This window comes from Dendrobates tinctorius, unplaced genomic scaffold, assembly GCF_039654945.1.
Source record: "Dendrobates tinctorius isolate UK_male_01 unplaced genomic scaffold, ASM3965494v1 ptg000084l, whole genome shotgun sequence".
NCBI classification, from domain to species: domain Eukaryota; kingdom Metazoa; phylum Chordata; class Amphibia; order Anura; family Dendrobatidae; genus Dendrobates; species Dendrobates tinctorius.
Window position 1 is genome coordinate 48,301,304 of NW_027361752.1, and position 24,821 is coordinate 48,326,124.

The window sequence follows — 24,821 nt, forward strand, 5'->3', positions numbered from 1 at the left end:
CCACTCCGTCCTGGCGGTCCCACTCTTCCCAGGGAAGACCGTCCAGATCTAGATCTGGACGGTCTACGTCCGCATGACTACCATCGGTCTCCCGTGGGTCCCTTCCAATTGGGAGGTCGACTTCTCTACTTCAGCGACGTCTGGCTCGCCTCAGTAGAGGACGCTTGGGTCAGAGAGGTTGTATCAACAGGATACAAAATAGAGTTCATTTCTCTTCCACGGGATCGTTTCTTACAATCCCGTCCGCCGAGGGATCCGGCCTTGGTCCCGGGGTTCGGTTCGGCCATCGCCTCTCTTCTCAGTTCCGGGGTGATTGTGCCCGTTCCCGAATCGGAACGCTTCACAGGGTTTTATTCAAACCTGTTTGTGGTGCTGAAAAAGGACGGGACAGTTCGACCCATCTTGGATCTCAAGTTACTCAACAAGAGAGTTTGCCTTCGCCACTTCCGGATGGAGTCAGTTCGCCCGGTAATTGCTTCCATGGAGGAGCAGGAATTCATGGGTTCCATAGACATCCAAGATGCCTATCTAAATGTGCCCATATTTCCCGGACATCAGAAGTTCCTGCGGTTTGCGATTCTTCACGAACATTACCAGTTCGTCGCGCTTCCTTTCGGGCTCGCCACCGCTCCCAGAGTCTTCACGAAGATTATGGCGGCGTTGATGGCCTTGTTGAGGATCAGAGGTCTCGTTCTTTTTCCGTACCTCGACGATATCCTGATCAAGTGTGGCGATCGTTCTAGACACCCTGTCCAGTTTTGGGTGGATCGTCAACCGGGAAAAGTCCTGTCTGGTCCCTACTCAACGCCTTGTGTTTCTGGGCCTTCTGTTCGACACTCGTCGGTCAAGGGTATTTCTCCCACAAGACAAGATTCTTTCCCTGCAGCAGGGCGTGCGATCATTACAGATCACACGATTTCCATCCCTCAGGTCAGCCATGAGGGTCCTGGGGAAGATGGTGGCGGCGATAGAGGCAGTTCCCTTTGCCCAATTTCACGCCAGGCCACTCCAGCAGGCCATTTTGTCCAGGTGGAACAGGTCGGCTCTGTCTCTGGATCGTCCGGTTCGCCTTTCCTGCCGCATCAGGCGGTCTCTCAACTGGTGGTTGACGTCTCCCCTCATTCTCTTGGGGCGGTCTTTTCCCGTTCACTGGCAGATTGTCACTACGGACGCCAGCCTCATCGGCTGGGGTGCAGTGTTCCGCAATCACACTGTTCAGGGTCGATGGTCGACTCAGGAATCAGCTCTGCAGATCAATGTCCTAGAGATACGGGCGATCCATCTAGCTCTCGTCCACTGGGAAAGGCGCCTCAAGGGCCTGCCTGTCAGGATTCAGACAGACAATGCCACAGCGGTGGCGTATATCAACCGCCAAGGGGGGACACGGAGTGTCTCAGCCCTGGCGGAAGTGTCCAGAATTCTTCAATGGGCAGAGACCTTTGTTCCAACGATTTCCGCGGTTCACATTCCCGGCGTGGACAACTGGGCCGCCGATTTCCTCAGCCGCGAGGGTCTCGCGGCAGGGTAATGGTCCCTACATCCGGAGGTGTTTCATCTGCTCTGCCGTCGGTGGGGAACCCCGGATGTAGACCTCATGGCATCTCACCTCAACAGGAAAGTACCACAATTCGTGTCCAGGTCTCGGGACCCTCTGGCAGTGGGCGCCGACGCTCTGGCCGTCCCTTGGTCACAGTTCGTGCTCCCCTACCTGTTCCCTCCTCTGCCTCTTCTTCCCAAGTTGTTGAAGAAAATCAAAGCAGAGGGGATTCCAGTCATCCTCATCGCCCCGAATTGGCCCAGAAGGTCTTGATTCGCAGACATTGTCAGCCTTCTCGCGGACGCCCCCTGGAAGCGTCCCGACGGGCAGATCTGCTGTCTCAAGGCCCGATTTGCCACCCCAATTCTCGGTCGCTTAATTTAACGGCGTGGCTGTTGAGACCGAGGTTTTGAGACGGGCAGGAATCTCTGATCGGGTAATTCATACCATGATCCGCGCCAGAAAGCCTCCTTCTTCGAAGATCTATTACCGTACTTGGAAAGCCTATTTCTCCTGGTGTGAGGCCAATGACATCGCGCCCTTGGTTTTGTCGCTCCCTTCTATTCTAGTGTTTCTTCAGGCAGGGCTGGATGCGGGGCTTGCTCTCAGTTCCTTGAAGGGTCAAGTTTCGGCACTGTCCATTTTATTTCAGAAAACGCTGGCCTCCCGGCCCCAGGTCAAAACCTTCCTCCAGGGTGTGGCTCACACGGTTCCTCCGTACCGAGCTCCCGTGGATCCTTGGGATCTTAATTTGGTTCTTCAGCTTCTGCAGGGTCCTCCTTTTGAACCTCTCAGGGACGTTTCCCTTTCCCTCCTTTCTTGGAAAGTGGCCTTTCTGGTGGCCATTACCTCCATCCGGCGCGTGTCGGAATTAGCGGTACTTTCTTGCCGCTCTCCTTTTTTGGTCCTTCATCAGGACAAGGTAGTTCTGCGGCCTCCGCCCTCTTTTCTTCCGAAGGTGGTATCTTCGTTTCACCTCAATCAGGACATTGTTCTGCCATCCTTCTGCCCGAGCCCAGCTCACCCTCGGGAGCGGTCTTTGGACAAGCTGGACCTAGTCAGGGCATTGAGAGTCTATCTAGCCCGGACGACTTCCTTGTGGAAGTCAGACTCTCTGTTCATCACCCAGCCTCAAAGGCCACTATTGCGCGCTGGATCAGATCGGCAATTTTGGAGGCATACCGGGTCAAGCATCGAGTGGCCCCTCCAGGGATCAGAGCGCACTCTACTCGGGCGGTGGGTGCCTCCTGGGCGGTGCGCCACAGAGCTTCCGCGCTGCAGCTTTGCAATGCTGCAACGTGGTCATCGGTTCACACCTTTGTGAAATTCTACAGGGTCCACACCTACGCTTCGGCGGATGCCAGCCTATGTAGAAGGATTCTGCAGGCTGCGGTGGCGAGTCCACTGGCCTGATGGAAGTTTGTTTCCCACCCCAGGGACTGCTTTGGGACGTCCCATGGTCTCTGTGTCCCCCAATAAGGCGAACGATAAAACAGGATTTTTTGGGTTGCTTACCGTAAAATCTGTTTCTCGGAGCCTTCATTGGGGGACACAGCACCCTCCCATGTTCTACAACTCCTGTTCTTATGTTTGTCGGTTTGTTACAGTTGAGTTGTTTGTTCTGCTTTCAATCTATTCTGTTACTTCTCCTACTGCTTTCTCACTAACTGAGGAACTTCCTGCCGGTCGGTGGGGTGTACACTGCGGAGGAGGAGCTAACCTTTTTTTGTGCATAGTGTCAGCCTCCTAGTGGCAGCAGCATACACCCATGGTCTCTGTGTCCCCCAATGAAGGCTCCGAGAAACAGATTTTACGGTAAGCAACCCAAAAAATCCTGTTTTGGCCTAATCCCAGCGTTGTGTTATGGATCGCTAAAAACGCTCAACACGTGAGTGATCAGGGAGGTGCTGTGTTTTACCACGCTGTGGCCCACTTATTTGAAAGCGGTATGGCCTCCTTGGAGATTTATAAGCTATCCACAGGATATGTCATAAATGTATAATAGATGTTGATACCACCTTGCTGATGAGCTGTTTTCATCAGGGCCATACATGTGAATGAGAAGGGACATGACCATGGCTGGCCACGTGTACGTTCATTGTCCACGTGGATGTGGGGACCCCTGATCGATCAGACAAAATATCAGAGGCAGCAGTTATCTGTGGATGTGCAGTTGGGATGTGAGACGTTACATCCACATGACATTGCTAAATGATATTCTGTCAATGCACTGGCAGACACAGACCGAAAAGAGCCCTTGTCCAAGAACAGTATATGGGCGCTTTGCAGCCCAAGAACTCCTAAGAATGCAAAATTGGACCTGCTTTGGAGGTATAAATGGGCCACCTGTAGGTTGCACCAATGATTTGTCCGCCATTGTATCAATTGGAAAACGTAATTAAAGAAGCACTTGTCCTCCCATCACTGCAAAAGTGTCTGGTAGGGGGAGGAGGGAGCAGCTGGGTCAGTAGGTGAAGAGGGGAAGACTTCCTGTTTCTACACAGAGCAGAGAAAAGAGAAGAATTAGCTGGGTAGAAAGACAAAATGAGCAATTGTAAGCACACAGAGCTATATAAGATGATGACTGCAAAATATTAAGAGAAGAAAAACTTTGATGGGAGAGGCAGTGCTTCTTTAACCCCTTCACAGCCTGACTTATTACTACATCATAGGTCATGTATCCCCCCTCTGATGAGGGCTCCGCATCTTTTCCAGCACATGATGGTTGATTTGATCAGCTGTCATTTCACCCTAACAGCGACTCCTGGAATCGTGATCCACCTGCGGCTGGTAACTAGTTAAATGGCGCTATCAATCTCGGACAGCGTCATTTAACTTGCACTTACCGGAAATTCTGCAACTGTCAGACTAAGTGTCTGTGCACATGTTGCGGATTCTGCTGCAGATCCGCTGCGGATTTGGCCCCGTGGATCCGCAGCAGATTCTCCTGCAGTGTACAGTACCATTGTATTCAATGTGAAGCAAAAACCGCTGTGCACGTGGCTGTGGTAAAATCTGCGCAGATTTACTGTGGGTTTGAATCCGCAGCATGTCTATTCTTTGTGTGGATTCTGCAGCGTTTTTACACCTGCTCCTTTATAGGAATCCGCAGGTGTAAAAACGCAGGTGAAATCCGCACAAAAACTGCAGAAAATCCACAGGTAAAATGCAGGTCATTTTATGTGTGGATTTAGCAAAATCGGAAAAATCCGCCGCACAATCCGCAACGTGTGCACATACCCTAATGCAAAAGTGACAATAACAGTGCGCAGAAAAGCTTTAACCCCCTTAGTGACTGAGCCAATTTTGACCTTAAACCCTTTCTGCCATCAGACGTACTTTTCCGTCCTTGTGACGTGAGACTTGCTTCCCATGGACAGAATAGCACGTCATAGGCGATCAGCCGCGCTCAAGGGGGGGCGAAAAGATCATTTTTGTGGAAAAATTATCATCATCTATTTATAAAGCACCATTGGTTCCATGGTGCTGTACATGAGAAGGGGTTACAGATATCACTTACAGTAAACAAACTAACAATCACAGACTGATACAGAGGGGAGAGAGGACCCTGCCCTTTCGGGCTTACATTCTCTATATGATTTTTTATTTTTACAGCTCTACGTTATAAACTTCTGTGAAGCCCTTGGGGGTTCAAAGTGCTCACCACACATCTAGATAACTTCCCTAGGGGGTCTAGTTTCCAAAATGGGGTCACTTGTGGGGGGTTTCCACTGGTCTCTCCAAACACGACATGGCGTCCGATCTCAATTCCAGCCAATTTTGGATTGAAAAGTCAAATGGCTTTCCTTCCATTCTGAGCTCTGCCATGTGCCCAAACAGTAGTTTCCCCCCCCCCCCCACATATGGCGTATCGGCATAATCAGGACAAATTATACAACAACTTTGGGGTCCAATTTCTCCTGTTGCTCTTGGTAAACTAAAAAAATTGGATCTGAAGTAAATTTTTTGTGAAAAAAAAGTACATTTTTTTTTTTTTTTTTTTAAACCAAAAATTCCTGTGAAGTACCTGAAGGGTTAATAAACTTCTTGAATGTGGTTTTGAGCACCCTCGGGTGCAGTTTATAGAGTGGTGTCACTTGTGGGTATTTTCTATCATATATAAAGTGACTTCAAATGTGATGTGGTTCCTAAAAAGAAAAAATGGTGGTGTGAAAATGAGAAATCGCTGGTCAACTTTTAACCCTTATAACTTATTAACAAAAAAAAAATTTTGTTCCAAAATTGTGCTGATGTAAAGTAAACATGTGGGAATTGTTATTTATTAAGTATTTTGTGTGACATTAAGGGCATAAATGTCATATCAAATAAATTTTACCACTATCGTGAAGTACAATGTCACGAAAAAGCAATGTCAGAATCACCGGGATCTATGGAAGCGTTCCAGAGTTATTACCTCATAAAGGGACAGTGGTCAGAATTGTAATAATTGTCACGTCATTAACGTGCAAACCACCCTTGGGGGTAAAGGGGTTAATGACCAAGCCAAATTTTACAATTCTTACAACTGTCACTTTATGAGGTTATAACTCTGGAACGCTTCAACGGATCCTGCTGATTCTGACATTGTTTTTTCGTGATATATTGTACTTCATGTTAGGGTTAAAGTTTCTTCGATATGACTTGTTTGTTTATGAAAAAACAAACGGAAATTTGGCAAAAATTTTGAAACTTTTGCAATTTTCAAACTTTAAATTTTTTTGTGCCCTTAAATCAGAGAGTGGTGTCACACAAAATAGTTAATAAATAACATTTCCCACATGTTACCTTTACATCAGCACAATTTTGGAAACATACATTTTGTTTGTTAGGATGTTATAATGGTTAAAAGTTGACCAGCGATTTCTCATTTTTCCAACAAAATTGACAAACCATTTTTTTTAAGCACTGCATCACATTCGAAGTGATTTACTATTTTTTTTTTTTTTTTTTTTTTTGGGGGGGTCAGTATGACAGGAAATACTCAAAAGTGACACCATTCTAAAAACTGCACCCCTCAAGGTTCGCAAAACCACATTCAAGAAGTTTATTAACCCTTCAGGGGCTTCACAAAAACTAAAGCAATGTGGAAGAAAAAAAAATTAACTTTTTTCACCAAAAATTTATTTAGACCCAATTTTTATTATTTTCACAAGGGTATCAGGAGAAAATGGATTACAAAATGTGTTGTGCAATTTCTCCAAGTACGCCGATACCCTGTACGTGTTGGAAAGCCACTGGGTGCATGGCAGGGCTCAGAGTGGAGGGAGTACCGTTTGACTTTTTGAAAGCAAAATTGGCTGGAATCGATGGCGAGCACTATATATGTTTGGAAACCCCCTGATGTGCCTAAACAATGGAACCCCCCCCCCCCAAATTCTTACTCCAACCCTAAAACAGCCCTAACCCCAACGCATCCCTAACTGTAATCTCAACTCTAACCACAACTGTAGCCCCAACACCACAACCGTAGCCCCAACCTCGGTGTTTGGGAAAAAAAATCACAATTTTTATTTACTTTTTGTGAGCTAACTAAGGGGTGATAAAGGGGGTTTGCATTACTATTATTCTTATTTTGATCACTGTGGTATTATTCTATTGTTGCCGGGAACCAGCTAGATCATATCAGAAAAGGAGGAAATTAATGGAAAACCGGACATTTTTTTTTGTTTTTTGTGATTACCGTTATTCGGTGAACAATGGCGATCACAAGACTGGGAAACGTAAAAACCGACCTAAAATCATGTACTTCGGGGTCTTGGCTTCCCCCTGTTGCCGAGACCCCGGAGATTTTCCGACGCTAGGGGCGCGCTATACACTTATTTTTCAGTGCTGTTAAAATGCGTATCGCCAGTCGTTTAAGGGTTTAAAAAAAAAAAGGGGTGGTGGGTTTCAGTAAATTACCTAACACCTTGTATTGCACCCATGGAGAAAAAAAACAAAGCCCCAAGCAACAGCTGTACACATTTGTGCCATCCCCCCTTATCAAAAAGCCAAGCCATTGTTTCAAATGGAACATTGATCTTATCCTGTGGGCAAACTTTATCAATGTGTTTGTCTAAGTTGGTATACAATATTGATGCCTCTTGCAAGAACAATGGACACAAGGTTTTATCCTAAAATCTAGTACAATGGGTTTGTAGATATGAGACAGTAATATCATCAGGCCTCAAAAACAAATTTACTGCAACATAAACCACAGAAAAAAAAAATAAAGGAAACCTGAAATTATGGCAAGAGCTATACATCTGGAGGGAACCAGGGGGGCTAAAATACAGTCGGCGTCAGGAACCGGCAAGTGTCAGGGGCCCCGAGCGGGCGGGGAGGCCCACTCGCCACCGGGGATACCGGTGTGCTTCGCGGGCCCGTTATCTGTGCTGGCGCCAGGGTGTGGGCCCCTGGCACTTGCGATACATAATTCTCTCCGCAGAGGCATCTTCCTCGTCTCCTTACTTGTAACGTTCAGGTCAGAGGGAGCGTAGACTTCACGTCTGTGTGCCCTGTCCCTGAACAGTCAGTGTAGAGACCTGGAAGACTCCAACGCTGAGGTGGCCGAAGCAGAGCAGCGACCAGCGAGGAGAGGTGAGTATTTAATTTTGTATTTTTTTTATGTTTGGAGCATTATAATATATGGGGACCATTATACATTGCAGCATCATATATGAGGCCCATTATACACTGGAACATATATTGGCCCATCATACACTGGAGCATCATATATGGGGCTCATTATATATGTAGCCCATTATACACTGGAACATCATATATAGGCCCATTATACACTGGAGCCCATTATACACTGGAACATCATATATGGGCCCATCATACACTGGAGAATCATATATGGGGCCCATTATATATGAAACTCATTATACTTTGGAGCATCATATATGGGACCCATAATATATGGAGCATTATATGGGCCCAACATATATGTGGCCCATCATACACTGGAGCATCATATATGGGGCCCATCATACACTGGAGCATCATATATGGGGCCCATTATACACTGGAGCATCATATATGGGGCCCATCATACACTGGAGCATCATATATGGGGCCCATTATACACTGGAGCATCATATACAGTGCCTACAAGTAGTATTCAACCCCCTGCAGATTTAGCAGGTTTGATAAGATGCAAATAAGTTAGAGCCTTCAAACTTCACACAAGATAAGGATTTTTTAACAGATGCATAAATCTTACAAACCAAAAAGTTATGTTGCTCAGTTAAATTTTAATAAATTTTAAACATACAAGTGTGGGTCAATTATTATTCAACCCCTAGGTTTAATATTTTGTGGAACAACCCTTGTTTGCAATTACAGCTAATAATCGTCTTTTATAAGACCTGATCAGGCCGGCACAGGTCTCTGGAGTTATCTTGGCCCACTCCTCCATGCAGATCTTCTCCAAGTTATCTAGGTTCTTTGGGTGTCTCATTTGGACTTTAATCTTGAGCTCCTTCCACAAGTTTTCAATTGGGTTAAGGTCAGGAGACTGACTAGGCCACTCCAACACCTTGATTTTTTGCCTCTTGAACCAGGCCTTGGTTTTCTTGGCTGTGTGCTTTGGGTCGTTGTCTTGTTGGAAGATGAAATGACGACCCATCTTAAGATCCTTGATGGAGGAGCGGAGGTTCTTGGCCAAAATCTCCAGGTAGGTCGTGCTATCCATCTTCCCATGGATGCGGACCAGATGGCCAGGCCCCTTGGCTGAGAAACAGCCCCACAGCATGATGCTGCCACCACCATGCTTGACTGTAGGGATGGTATTCTTGGGGTCGTATGCAGTGCCATCCAGTCTCCAAACGTCACGTGTGTGGTTGGCACCAAAGATCTCGATCTTGGTCTCATCAGACCAGAGAACCTTGAACCAGTCTGTCTCAGAGTCCTCCAAGTGATCATGAGCAAACTGTAGACGAGCCTTGACATGACGCTTTGAAAGTAAAGGTACCTTACGGGCTCGTCTGGAACGGAGACCATTGCGGTGGAGTACGTTACTTATGGTATTGACTGAAACCAATGTCCCCACTGCCATGAGATCTTCCCGGAGCTCCTTCCTTGTTGTCCTTGGGTTAGCCTTGACTCTTCGGACAAGCCTGGCCTCGGCACGAGAGGAAACTTTCAAAGGCTGTCCAGGCCGTGGAAGGCTAACAGTAGTTCCATAAGCCTTCCACTTCTGGATGATGCTCCCAACAGTGGAGACAGGTAGGCCCAACTCCTTGGAAAGGGTTTTGTACCCCTTGCCAGCCTTGTGACCCTCCACGATGTTGTCTCTGATGGCCTTGGAATGCTCCTTTGTCTTTCCCATGTTGACCATGTATGAGTGCTGTTCACAAGTTTGGGGAGGGTCTTAAATAGTCAGAAAAGGCTGGAAAAAGAGATAATTAATCCAAACATGTGAAGCTCATTGTTCTTTGTGCCTGAAATACTTCTTAATACTTTAGGGGAACCAAACAGAATTCTGGTGGTTTGAGGGGTTGAATAATAAATGACCCTCTGAATAAACTTTTCACAATTTAAAAAAAAAATTAAACAAAGAAATAACATTCTTTTTTGCTGCAGTGCATTTCATACTTCCAGGCTGATCTACAGTCCAAATGTCACAATGCCAAGTTAATTCCGAATGTGTAAACCTGCTAAATCTGCAGGGGGTTGAATACTACTTGTAGGCACTGTATGGGGCCCATTATACACTGGTTCATCATACATGGGGCTCATCATACACTGGAGCATCATATATGGGGCCCATTATCTATGATGCATTATATGGTTACTATTCTGTATGAAGCATTATATGGGACTTGTTATACTGTATGGAGCATTATATGTGGCCCAATATATATGGCGCAGTGTGAGGCCCACTATATACTGGAGTATTATATGCAGCCAATTATATACTGTATGGAACATTATATGGGACCCATTATGTATGGAGCAATATATAGAGCTCATTATTCTGTATGGAGCATTTTATGGGACTCATACTGTATGGAGCAATATATGGGGCCCATTATTCTGTATGGAGCAATGTATGTGGCTCATTATACTGTATGGAGCATTATATGGGATCCATTATATACTTTTTGGTGCATTATATGGGGCCCATTATACTGTATGGAGCATTATATGGGGTCCATTATATACTTTTTGGTGCATTATATGGGGCCCATTATACTGTATGGAGCACTATATGGGACTCATTCTGTATGAAGCAATATATGTGGGTCATTATTCTGTATGGAGCAATATATTGGGCTCATTATTCTGTATGGAGGACTATGTGGTGCCCATAATACTGTATGGAGGACTATACTGTCCGGTTTCTGAGCTATTGTAGCATTTGCAATAGATCTCACTCATGTAATGTAATAAGTGAAATCTTTGGCATTGTACTATACCTGTATTTCTCTGCCATAATATCTGTGCATCATGAATTGTGGTATGTGCTAAAGGACATACTGTATATACGTACACACACGTACACATACAGTATATATGCACACACTTATACATGTGCACACATTCTCATCTGCGTTCGCACGTATACATACATGAACACACGCGTATGCATAAGAGACAAATGTACCCTGACAAAAACATAGCAATAAAAACACAGCAAAAAACTGAGCAAAATCTGCTTTTTGTAAGCCCTAAAAATGAAAATCTTACAGCTTTACCCCTTTTATATTCAATATCCCCATGTCTGTAGAAATTTCATCTTTTAAAATATTATATTATTTAACACATATAGTAAATGTCGTAAAGAAAAAAAAGGCGAAGATTACCATTTTCAGTCTCATTCTTACCCCCCAAAAAATGCAATAAAAAGTGATCAAAACCTTGCATTTACCCCAAAATAATACAAATAAAAGCTTCGGCTTCTGTTGTAGAAAAAAAAAAAAAATTAAAACCTTCCCTCATACCGCTCCATTGATGGGAAAAATAAACATATTATGTGTCTTAGAAAATGGTAAAGCAAATTTTATTTTCTCAGTTTCGTTTTTTTCTTCGGTTGCGCTTTCTGTCACAAAACCGACTGGTGTGAGGAAACCTTGTTCACACTGCTGCATTTTAGCAGCGTCTTGTTCTATCGGTGCCCTAATACCATTTATTGTACTGGGAGGTGAGGAGGCGCTCACTTTCCTCACAAATTACCTCACACACCCAGTCAGAATGCCAGCGGTTCTCCCGCCATCCGTTCAGCCAATGAGAGAGCTCTGTTCGACACACGTGACCGGTCTCGGCCGCTCTAGCTGCGTCGTGTCTCCTCTCACGGTTTGTTGTGAGATTTCTTTAGCCAATGAGAACGCAGGAAATGGGTCAAATGTTTCCGGGTGTGGTATAAATAGCTGAGGCGTCCGGACTGCGTGTTGAGAGAGAATTCGGTCTGTGGTCCGCGATGCTGCCGGCGATATATAAGCACGGCGGCCTGTCAGCTGAGGAGCCTTCACCCGAGCCTCAACCCTCAGAATACGGCGATAATAATATGGCCGAGCCAACGTGGCTCGAGTTCCTGGGCTTCACCAGCAAGAGAAGGAAAAGGAAGGTTTTGTGCTGTGTTCCTGTCAGGAGGAGCAGACATGTCATATGTCTTATTCAAAGCAAAGTGCCCTTTTTTTAAAAAAAAAAAAATAAGATATGCAAAAATAAAAATTACGGCAAAATGCTGCGATTTTCCACCAAAAAGCTGCGTGAACATACGTACGTGTTCACATTGCAGGATGATGGCCGCCACTATTTTGATGCTGCGTTCAGTAAATGTTCACGTCGTGGACAAGCTTTACGAGCCACGGACAGAGTTTTGCACGTTTCTTCTTCTTTCAAGTTTTTTTATTTTTTCCGCATTGACCCATCCGTACCAGGGCTTCTTGTTTGTTTTCGTTTTTTTTTTGTGAAACAAGTTGTAGTTTTGAATGGCGTCATTCATTTTACCATGTAAAGTGCTATAAAAACAAAATTTACAAGAGCAGTGAAAAGGTTTAAAAAAAAAAAATACTCTGCTTGTGTTTTTTTTTTTTTTTTTTTTTAATGGCCTTACACATATATTAACCCCTTCATGACACGAGCTTTTTTAAAAAAAAATTTTTCCCCTCCCCCTTCTTTTCAGAGCCTTAACTTTTTTTTTTTTTTTTTTTAATTTTTTTCATCAATATGCCCGTGTGGGGGCTTATTTTTTGCGGGACGAGTTGTACTTTTGAACAACACCACTAGTTTTACTATGTCATGTACTTGAAAACGGGAAAAAAATTCAAAGTGCAGTGAAACTGTAAAAAAAAAAAAAAAAAAAAAAAAAAAGTACAATCCCACAGTTGTTTTCTGTTTGGCTTTTTTTTTTTTTTTCTAGGTTCACTGAATGCTAAAACTGACTTGCCATTATGATTCTCCAGGTCATTACGAGTTCATAGACACCGAACATGTCTAGGTTCTCTTTTATCTAATGGTAAATGGTGAAAAAAAATTCCAAAGTTTTGCTACAAAAAAAAAAAACAACAAAAAACGCAATTTTTAGAGACCCGTAGCGTCTCCATTTTTCGTGATCTTGGGTTGAGTGAGGGCTTATTTTTTGCGTGCCGAGCTGACATTTTTTATCATACCAATTTTGTGCAGATATATTCTCTTGATCGCCCGTTACTGCATTTTAATGCAATGTCACGGCGACCCAAAAAAAGTAATTCTGGCATTTTGATTTTTTTTCTCGCTACTCCGTTTAGCGATCAGGTTAATTATTTTTTTATTGACCGATCAGGCGATCCTAAACGCGGCGATACCAAATATGTGTAGGATTGATTTTGTTTTTTTATTGTTTTATTTTGATTGGGGCGAAAGGGGGTGATTTTAAACTTTTTTTTGTTTTTATTTAATTTTTAAACAACAATACAACAACAATACAGCTCTCTATGATACCTCTGGTTGTCATGGCAACGCCTTGCTGACCCCGATCACGTGACGGGTGTCGGCGATGCGCTCTTTTCTGGCCGGTCGCCGGAAGTAGTAGTAGTAGTAATAATAATAATAATAATAAATTTTATTTTTATAGCGCCGACATATTCCGCTGCACTTTACATTTCAGAGGGGATTTGTACAGACAATAGACATTACAGCATAACAATAATCACATACAGTAGATTATAACAAATACCAAGAGGAGTGAGGGCCCTGCTCGCAAGCTTACAGTCTATGAGGAAAGAGGTAGACCCGAAAGGTGGGTGGTAACAGTTGCCCTGATTGTATGGACCAGCCATAATGTTAAGTGTGTAACAGTACAGATGCAGAGGGCTAATGGATGCATAAAGCATGTGGGAACATGATGCTGGGAACCTGGTTATGGTAAAACTTTTGGCTCTGCCACACAGGGATAGGTTAGGTTAATGTGTTGAGGCGATAGGCCAGTCTGAATAAATGCGTTTTCAGGACACGCTTAAAATTGTGGGGATTGGGGACTAATCGTATTGACCTGGGAAGTGCATTCCAAAGAATTGGCGCGGCACGTGTAAAGTCTTGGAGACGGGAGTGGGAGGTTCTGACTATTGAGGATACTAACCTCAGGTTATCAGCGGGCGCGGGTAGGGTGGTATACTGAAACAAGGGAGGAGATGTAGGGTGGTGCTGAGCCATGGAGGGCTTTGTGGGTGAGGGTAATAAGTTTATACTGAATTCTGGAGTGGATGGGTAGCCAGTGTAATGACTGGCACAAGGTAGAGGCATCGGTGTAACGATTGGTGAGGAATATGATCCTGGCTGCAGCATTCAAGACAGATTGGAGAGGGGAGAGTTTGGTAAGAGGGAGACCGATTAGAAGAGAGTTACAATAGTCGAGACGAGAATGAATAAGAGAAACAGTAAGAGTTTTTGCAGAGTCAAAAGTAAGAAAAGGTCGAATTCTAGAAATGTTTTTGAGGTGCAGATGACAAGAGCGAGCCAGTGATCGAATGTGGGGGGCAAAGGAAAGCTTGGATTCAAGTATGACCCCAAGACAGCGGGCATGTTGCTGGGGAGTAATAGTGGAACCACACACGGAAATGGCAATGTCGGGTGTAGGTACATTAGTAGCGGGAGGAAACACAAGGAGTTCAGTCTTTGACAGGTTCAGTTTCAGATATAGTGAGGACATGATGTTAGACACAGCGTTTAGACAATCGCCGGTGTTTTCTAGAAAGGCTGGCGTGATGTCAGGAGAAGAAGAGTATAATTGGGTGTCATCAGCATAGAGATGGTACTGGAAACCAAATCTACTGATTGTTTGACCAATAGGGGCAGTGTACAAGGAGAAGAGGAGGGGGCCTAGAACCGATCCTTGAGGAACACCAACAGTAAGGGGAAGGTGAGAGGAGGAGGAACCGGCAAAAGAAACAGTAAAGGAGCGGTCGGAGAGATAGGAGGAGAACCAGGAGAGAACTGTGTCCTTGAGGCCAATGGAATGGAGCATAGTGAGGAGGAGCTGATGATCCACAGTGTCGAATGCTGCAGAGAGATCCAAGAGAATTAGCATGGAGTAATGACCATTTGATTTAGCTGTTAGCAGATCATTAGAGACTTTAGTGAGGGCAGTTTCAGTGGAGTGTAAAGAGCGGAAACCGGATTGGAGAGGGTCGAGAACAGAGTTTTCTGAGAGATAGCGGATAAGACGGGAGTGGACCAGGCGTTCCAGGAGTTTAGAGATGAAGGGAAGATTAGAGACAGGTCTATAGTTAGGGGCACAGTTTTGGTCGAGGGATGGTTTTTTAAGTAGTGGATGTATGATGGCATGCTTAAATGAGGAGGGAAAAATACCAGAAGAGAGAGAGAGGTTAAATATTTTAGTTAGGTGAGGGGTGACAGCAGGGGAAAGGGACTGGAGGAGATGTGACGGAAATGGGTCACTGGTGCAAGTAGTTGGGCGAGAAGATGCAAGGAGCCTGCTTACTTCTTCTGTGACTGGTTCAAAATCAGAGAGTGAGTTGGATGCAGTGGGGGAGGGAGGACAGTGCATGGTATGAGGGGATTTGGAGATAATTTCCTGTCGGATCTGGTCAATTTTTTCTTTAAAGTAATTGGCCAGATCGTCAGCTCGGAGCTCCGTGGTTGGGGCCTGTACTCTTGGATTGAGTAGAGAATGAAAAGTGTCAAAGAGACGTTTTGGGTTATTGGACAGTGAGATGATGAGGGTGTTGAAATAGGTTTGTTTGGAGAGGTGAAGGGCAGTGTTGTATGTTCTAAGCATAAACTTAAAATGGATGAAATCTTCGTGTAGATTGGATTTTCTCCACAGACGTTCGGCGCACCTGGAGCACCGCTGCAGGAAACGTGTTTGCACCGTGTGCCAGGGTTGTCGCCGTCTGCGTTGTGGTGTTCTATTTATAGGGGGTGCAAATTCATCCAGGGCACTTTGAAGTGTTTCATTGTAATGCTTCAATGCAGAATCAGGACATGAGAGGGAGGAGATAGGGGCCAATGAAGACTGCAAGTTCTTCAGAAGTTTCTGGGTGTTAATGGCCTGTATGTTTCTATAAGTCTGGACAGTGGGGGTGACCTGAGCAGCCTGGCAGTTCTTTATAGAGAATGAAAGAAGATTGTGGTCAGAGAGCGGGAGAGGGGAGTTTGCAAAATCATCCACTGCACAAAGCCGAGAGAAGACCAAGTCGAGGGAGTTTCCGTCTTCATGCGTTGGAGAATTAGTAAGCTGCGAAAGGCCAAATGAGGAGGTTAGAGATAAAAGGTGAGTAGCAGATGGGGAGAGGGGAAGAGCAATGGGGATGTTGAAATCTCCCATGATGAGGGTAGGGATGTCACAGGAGAGAAAATGTGGAAGCCAAGTGGCAAAATGATCCAGGAACTGATGGGAGGGGCCGGGAGGACGATACACCACTGCCACTCGCATGGAGAAGGGGGTGTAGAGTCTGACGGCATGGACCTCAAAAGAAGGGAAGACAAGTGAGGGTACTTGAGGGATAACCTGAAAGGTACATTTTGGTGATAGGAGCAGACCAACGCCTCCACCAGCTCTATTGTCTGATCTTGGGGTATGAGAGAAGTGTAGCCCCCCGTATGAAAGAGCAGCAGCAGCGGTAGTGTCTGACTGCTGGATCCAGGTTTCAGTAAGAGCCAGGAGGTTAAGAGAATTAGAAGTACTGGTTAAGTGCCCGCTGTCAGCGTTTGACAGCGGGATTTAACTAGTTACTAGGCGTGGGCGGATCGTGATTTCGCCCGCGCCTATTGCGGGCACATGTCAGCTGTTTATAATAGCTGACATGTCGCAGCTTTGAGATGGGTTCACCTCCAGAGACCACCTCAAAGCAGGGGATACTGACCGCTGACGTACTATCCCGTCAGCGGTCATTAAGGAGTTAATTATAGAATTGTGTTTTGTTTATTTTTTATTTTATTTTATTTTTTTTTTTAGTAAATTTCGCCCCCCTACACACCCAAAAAAAAACCCCAGAGTACATTTTTTGTGGTTCAGACTTTTTGTTTTGCTTGCGCCTTTTTAAAATAAAACGCTTCATGATTTCTGATTTTTCTACCAGTTGCCAAAAAAAACCCCAACATTGCCACATTACAAAAAGTAAAAAATGATAAATTGGCCAAAAATATCTGAATGCAGAAAGTGCCCACATTGTTAAGCATATGGCAGAAAGGAGAAAGATTGAAAACCGTAAAAATATTGCAAAAGCCGTAATTAAAGGGACTTGAACCTTGATGGCCTATCCTTAAGAGCGGGTCATCAATGTCTGATCGGTGGGGGGTGCGACCCTCGGCACCCCGCCAGCCAGCTGTTGCTGGTGTCGGCAGCGGCCGTAGTTCCACAGCTCTATCTACGTGATAGTGGCTGTGCCCGGGTACTGAACATCCATCCTTTATTGATCTGAATAGGGGGCGTCTTTGCAGTACCCACACGCGGACACTGAGATCGACAGAGCTGTGCTGTGCAGCTCCGCAACTGAGCAGTTCCGTCTGACACCAGGAACAGCTGATCGGTCTCAGTGTTGCATCCCCATCAATCAGACATTAAAGACTAAGGATTGGCCATCCGTGAAGTCCTGGACAACCTCTTAAATTTGGTGTAAAGTTAAGATGCCTGAAATCTAAACATTTGCTAAAAAAAAAAAAATCAGGTTTTTAAAAGGGAATGTGTCACAATTTTATTTTATCAATTTATTTTTTTTAATTACTCCACTGTAAGAACTCGCCACCACAGGGCTGCTCTGAACGGTAAGAACAGTGCTATGGCGGCGCCTTCTTCCAGTGATGAGAACTAGTCATGGGCGAGCACTACTAAAATGATCGGGTGCTCGTGTTGAACAAATTGAAATGCTCGGGTGCTCGACCCGAGCAACGAGCCCAATGTAAGTCTATGGGAAACTCGAGCATTTTTCCGGCGCCCTCCCTCCTTCCCCCAGCAGTCTGCAGAGGGACTAGAAATTGCAGAAATCAAATGGGAACAGTGCTCAAATGACATGGGGCAGACCCCTGGAAGCATTTCTGACTCCCAGATCACTGCTGTGAACAATGTTGTCAGTCTTAAGGCCCCGTTACACATAACGATGTCCTAGCAATCCCACCAACAATCCGACATGGATGGGATCGCTGGGACATAGTTAGCTGATCGCTGGTGAGCTGTCACATAGACAGCCCCTCCAGCGATCAGGACCAGCGAGCAGGCTGGTTTTTAATGTAAACATCAGGTACCAAGGAGCCGCGGCTCCTGGATACCCGATGTTTACATTAGAAACGAGCGTCGCTGATCGCTGGTCTCTCGCTGCCACACGTGATGCGTGCTGGCCAGCGGGAGACCAGCGATCAAAAAACGTCCCAGGCCGATCGAGCACGATCAGCGATACCCTGCAGGTGGGCCGGTCGCTGATCCCTTTCACACACAGCAATCTCGCTGGCAAGATCGCTGTGGCGTCACAATATCAGCGATCTCGCTAGCGAGATCGCTGTGTGTCAAGGGGCCTTTACGCCACTTTTACAGACTCATACTAAAACATACAAAAACGAAGCCAAAATGGATTTTCCTGGGAAATATGTCAAGGAACATCCTTTCCAAAGTAAATAACCAAAAACATAAATGCTCCTCCACACCTTGGGCTATGTTCACACATAGCGTTTATGATGTGTTTTTGAACGTTAGCATTGCTTTCAACCAAGACAAATACATTCACTAGGAAATGTTATTTTAACACTTTACAACCTTATCTGGTCATGTGGTGTGTGACACATCATCAGACACATCATGTTTCATTTATGAAGGAGGGACTCAAAGTCACAAAGCCTATTTTTACAGGGCCATCAGTCGGCCCTGACTGTCCTTAAAGAGCCATCAGCCAGCTATGCTTTGTTGTTCCCATTATTAAACAGTGGGTTTCCTATACTGTTATTGCGTATGCAGTGAGTGGCAGGGCTGCCCAAACTTTGGACATACCCCTTTGAAGAGACATACAGGAGAGCCTCCTGAAAACAATCGTGCTCCGTCTGCAATGCATCCTCTTTGATTGTGAGCAGAGAGCGTTTCAGAACACAGAGAAGCGGGATGGTGATGCTAATTATGGTGTCATCGCCACTTACCATCTTGGTGGAGTCCTCAAAGTTTTGGAAGATGGTACATATGTCTGGCATCCATGTTCACTTCTGAGGTCTTATGTGTGGAGTCTGAACTGAATACCGACGGCCTTGTTGATGCTGGTAGTCAACATCTGCCCTCTTCTCAGAAATCCTTCCCAACATCTGCAGTGTAGAGTTCCAACACATGCGGACATCACACACCAGTAGGTTAGCTGGAAGCTGCAAACGCTGCTGAAGCACGGCAAGGGCGGTGAAAGCTGTTGCTGACTATCTAAAATGGGCACACAGGTGGCGTACTTTGACAAGCAGCTCCGGGTAGGTTTTGAGAAACAGCTGAACCACGAGGTTAAGCACATGTGCCAGGCATGATATGTGTGTGAGCTCACCTCGCCTCATATTGTACTTTTAGTGGTAAAATTAGTTTGAATTTTTTTCGCTGTTTTTTGTAACGCGTTGTACTTTGTTAGAGGTACATTTAGGTTGAAATTTTTTGTGTATTTTTGTGACCCACTGTACTTTTAGTGGTACATTTTTTAGCGTTTGTGAAAATATCGTAATTTGGGCAAATTTTTTAAAAATTTTGCAATTTTAAAGTTTATACCCTTAAACAAGTTACTTAAATTATGATGTACAAAATGATAACATTTCCCACATGTCTGCATTACATCTGCATGATTTTTTTTAAACATATCTATTTATTTTTTTTGTTAGGAAGTTAGAAGGGTTAAAAGTTGACCAGCGACTTCTCATTATTCCAATAAAATTTGCAAAACTTTTTTTTTTTTTTTGGACCTCATCATATTTGGAGTCACTTTAAGGGGCCTATATGACAGAAAATAACTAAAAGTGACACCATTCTAAAAACTGCACCCCTCAAGGTGTTCAAAATCACGTTCCAAACGTTTATTAACCCTTTAGGTGCTTTTCAGGAATTAAAGCAATATGGAAGTAAAAAAATCAACATTTTAATTTTTCCCACAAACTTGTTCCTTTTGCAAAGGTAACCGGAGAAAATAGACATTACAATTTGTTGTGCAATTTCTCTTGAGTACAATGGTGACCCTTATCTGGTGGAAAACTTTTGGCGCACAGCAGAGCTCGGAATGCAAGGCGTGCCAATTGGATTCTGAAGCACAATTTTTGGCTGGAACTGATTGCGGATGCAGTGTCACATATGAAGAGCGCTGACATGCCAAAAAAGAAGCCGCCCCCACAAGTGGCTTAATTTTGGAAACTACACCTCTTGAGGATTTCATCTGTTTATTGAGCATTTTTAACCCACTTGAGCGATTCGCATAACATTAGTTTGAGTCAATGGAAAATTTCCATTTTTTTTCCACTACAATGTTACATTGGGAACAAGTTTCCAATTTTCAAACTGGATAGTAGGAGAAAATAGACCACAAAGTATGTTGCGCAATTTCTCCTGAGAACGCCGATGCCCCTTGTGTGTGGTGAAAAAGTACATTTGAGGCTTCCTTCATACATCCGTGTCTCCAATACATGTGGTGACAGTTTTCACCACAGTTTGCACACGTAGACCCATAAAAATCTATGGCTCTGCGTATGTGTCAGTGTACACGTGTGAAACGTAACTGTGCCTGGGAAAAAGCAGTACAGTTCCCAGGCGTTGGATGCTGAATGCAGCTCTCATCATTATCGCCTGGTCTCTCTGCGATCAATGAGACCTGACGACGCTGATGAATAATCAGAATTCTGCTTCGCGTCACTTGTCTTATCTATTACATTTTTTCTGTGCTGTGTTGTGCATAAATATGTGATTCTTCAGATTTTGTATTAGTCTATGCCTGATGAAGAGACCTGAGTAGTCTGGAAAGCTTGCAATGTGTTACCATCTTTTCAGTTAGCCATTAAAAGGTATCAACTACTGAGGACTCTCAATTCTGAATATGATTCAGATGAAACCCCTGTGGGATGCATTCACTGTAATGAAGCATCAGAGTTATTCTGGACTCCGTCTGGCCTCTGTTCAGTGGTATCCTGCTTTTCAAATGTGCACAAAACTGGCGGTCCCCGCTTTTATGCATGCCTAAAAAGACAGACACCGCCGGATCACAGGTCCTGCGGCGTCCACAGTGCCTCCATCTGCCTCATTATAGGGAATCTCCCTTGGGCGTTTTTGTCTGAATCACCTATTTCAGAGATTTACACGGAAAACCCGGTGTAAGCGCAGAGTGCAGGATAAATGTGGGCTGAGCCTTACTGCAATCTTTGGGAGGCCAAATGAACAAATTAACAGCAGGTGAAGAATTGATTCTATTTTTCACACTGTTCCTCGTATTGTATAAGTAATTAGACAGCTTTATTCTTTGGGCCGGTGCGATTACAGCTATACCAGATTTATATCAGTTTTTTTTCTTTGGCTGCGGTCGCTCACTAAAAGACATTTATTTATTTATTTTATTTTTTTTATTTTTATTTTTTTTGCTAAAACAAGTTTTGCATCACAATATTTGGGAGCTATAATTTTTCCATATTTCAGCTGATAGTCATGTGAGGGCTTGTTTTTTGCGCCACAAGTTTTTTTTTTTTTTTTGGTACTGTCTTCAGTCACATGACATTTTTTGATCGCTTTCTATTCTGATTTTTTGAGAGGCAGAATGAACAAAAACCAGCAATTCAGGTATAGTTTTCTTTTTTATTTATTTATTTTTTTAGGCCATTCACTGTATGGTAAAACTGATAAGGAAGCTTTATTGTCCGGGACAGTACGATTACAGCGATACCACGTTTATATTTTTCATGTTTTGTCGCTTTTACGCAATGAAAAATACTTGTAGTTTTATTTTTTCCACTGATTTAGCTGTGTGGTGGCTTGTTTTTTGCAGGATAAGATGACCTTTTCAGCTATACCATTTTTATTTACATTTGTCATTTTGAACGCTTTTTATTCCACTTTTTGATCGGCATATGATGAAAAAGCAGTTTTTTTTTACACTTTGTATTTTTTCCAGTGTTAACTGAAGAGGATAATTAGTGAGACCGGATTATAGGTCAGGTTTTACCAGACGCGGCAAATGTGTGTACTTTTTTTGTTTAGATAAATACGGTATATGTACCGTATATACTCGTATATAAGCCGACCCGAGTCACCTAATTTTTGCCATGAAAAACTGGGAAAACTTACTGACTTGAGTATAAGCCGGGTATGCACTGTCCCCTCATCCCTATCCTGATATGTATGGTTCCTCATCCCCATCCTTGCCTGCATGGCTCCTTATTCCCATCCTTGTCTGCATGGCTCCTTATTCCCATCCTTGTCTGCATGGCTTCTTAGTCCCATCCTTGTCTGCATGGCTCCTTATTCCCATCCTTGCCTGCATGGCTCCTTATTCCCATCCTTGTCTGCATGGCTCCTTATTCCAATCCTTGTCTGCATGGCTCCTCATTCCAATCCTTGTCTGCATGGCTCCTCATTCCAATCCTTGTCTGCATGGCTCCTCATTCCCATCCTTGTCTGCATGGCTCCTCATTCCCATCCTTGTCTGCATGGCTCCTTATTCCCATCCTTGTCTGCATGGCTCCTTATTTCCAATCCTTGTCTGCATGGCTCCTTATTTCCAATCCTTGTCTGCATGGCTCCTTATTTCCAATCCTTGTCTGCATGGCTCCTTATTTCCAATCCTTGTCTGCATGGCTCCTTATTCCAGTCCTTGTCTGCATGGCTCCTTATTCCCGTCCTTGTCTGCATGGCTCCTTATTCCCGTCCTTGTCTGCATGGCTCCTTATTCCCATCCTTGTCTGCATGGCTCCTTATTCCCATCCTTGTCTGCATGGCTCCTTATTCCCATCCTTGTCTGCATGGCTCCTTATTCCCATCCTTGTCTGCATGGCTCCTCATTCCCATCCTTGTCTGCATGGCTCCTCATTCCCTTCCCATCCTTGTCTGCATGGCTCCTTATTCCCTTCCCATCCTTGTCTGCATGGCTCCTTATTCCCATCCTTGTCTGCATGGCTCCTTATCCCCATCCTTGTCTGCATGGCCCTCGCAGCATCTTGTTCCGATGCCAGCAGCTTCTGCGGCTCGGTGATCACGTGTCACCACCCTTCAAGGAAATTAATATTCACCTCTCTCCACGCCTATTCACCTCTCTCCACGCCTGTTACTGTGTGCGCTATAAGAGAAATGAGTATTCATTGCCAATGCAGTGAATATTCATTTCTCTTTAGCAGCGGGCACAGTTACAACCACCAGCTCCTGCCTCCTGTGATCCGTAGCTTCACCGCTCCCCCTCGTGTATAAGCCAAGGGGGGCGATTTCAGCACAAAAATATATGCTGAAAAACTTGGCTTATACACGAGTATATAAGGTATTTATTGCCTTACTTTTTTCCATTTTTTTTTTTTTTTGTTTTGTGATTATTTTTAAAAACTTTCCGTGCCCTGATCGCTAATCTAATGCTCTTGCATTGCAGACCATTATTTCAGCGTCTTGCACACAGGGATGACGGGCCTGCTCTTCTTGTGAGCATGAGCTTACAGGCCACCACTAGGTGTTAAACGTGGCCCAAGGTCACCATGGAGACCATCAGCACAAACTGATTGCAGTCGCTTTGTGCAGATCGGAGCACAGAGGGAGCTCCCTCCCTCTGCGATGCTGATCGATGTCACTATTTTAACAGCAGCATCAGAGTGGTGAAACGCCCACGATCGGCAACTAGCACTGATGGTGGCCATTGCTGCAGGGTATCAGTTCTCTTATAGCATTGACACCTGCTCTTGATTGCATCGGTGCACGCAGTGAGCCCGTGCGATCGTCACGCTGTACATGTACGGTGGTTTGTGGACAGTTATCTCCCGTGGCGTCGTACATGTACGGCGGATGTCGTGAAAGGGTAAAAGTATATTTTCTTGCAATCGTTACTAATGTTTACTTAACACAAAATTAATATTTCTGGAGCTTTTGGAAATCTGTTTTATTTTTTTTTTCTTCCTTCCAGGGGAAATATTGTTTAACTTCCAAAGTTTTACTTTGCGTGCTTGACTCGAGGTTTATTGCCTGTTTTGTCTCTCTTTGCTACTGCAAAATTGATAAAAATGTAGAAGTAAAATGTATCTACAAAGCTCTGTTGTAGTGAATCAGATACGGTACCTCTGTCAGAATTCGAGGGTGAGGTCATTTGCAGGTTCTGACCGCAGGGTGTTAACAGGTAAAACTTGTTCAACACGCGGCAAAACCAGTCATCACATCAGCATATCATTCCAAAACGGCATGCGTTACACTTTTTTTTTTTTCTTTCTCCCGCCATCCACTAGTAATAAATAGCGCGTCCGTCTTTTCAACACAGCGCATAGAAGTTAAGTATACCACCAGATAAAACCGGGACACAGGTCGTTCTAATTCATAGACTTGCTAGATTTTCTGCAAATTTATGCTTTGGGTTATAGATGCACAATAATATTTATAGTTTTGCATATGAGTTTTGTGAGTGATCATTTAATATGTTCTTTTGTATTTATATATAGGGGCACTATCGCTTCTGTGAAGCCCTTTTCTTACTTGGGGAAACAGAACGTGCTGTGTCATCAAACAAAAAGGCGCAGTACTTATGCCGATATTGTCCTGATGGTATCCGAGATCTGATCCAGCAACAAGACAAATTCATGCAAGATGATGTGCCGTTGATAACAGGTGGGATATGATACATTTTTAGTATTTTATGTACGCTTTTTGTTTTTTCCTCTGGTGGCTGTTCACATTACGTTTTCCTACCTG

The 24,821-nt window shown here is 44.3% G+C and overlaps 1 protein-coding gene across 2 annotated transcripts in view; it reads left to right on the forward strand.

Moving 5' to 3' along the window:
• The window catches only part of TTC3 (tetratricopeptide repeat domain 3), a 235,425-nt gene that overhangs the window by 50,052 nt on the left and 160,552 nt on the right, over positions 1 to 24,821 (forward strand). For both annotated transcript variants that reach the window (XM_073584665.1, XM_073584666.1), the window contains exon 12: positions 24,572 to 24,737. In XM_073584665.1, coding sequence (XP_073440766.1) covers positions 24,572 to 24,737 — 166 coding nt within the window. The remainder of the gene's footprint in view (positions 1 to 24,571; positions 24,738 to 24,821) is intronic.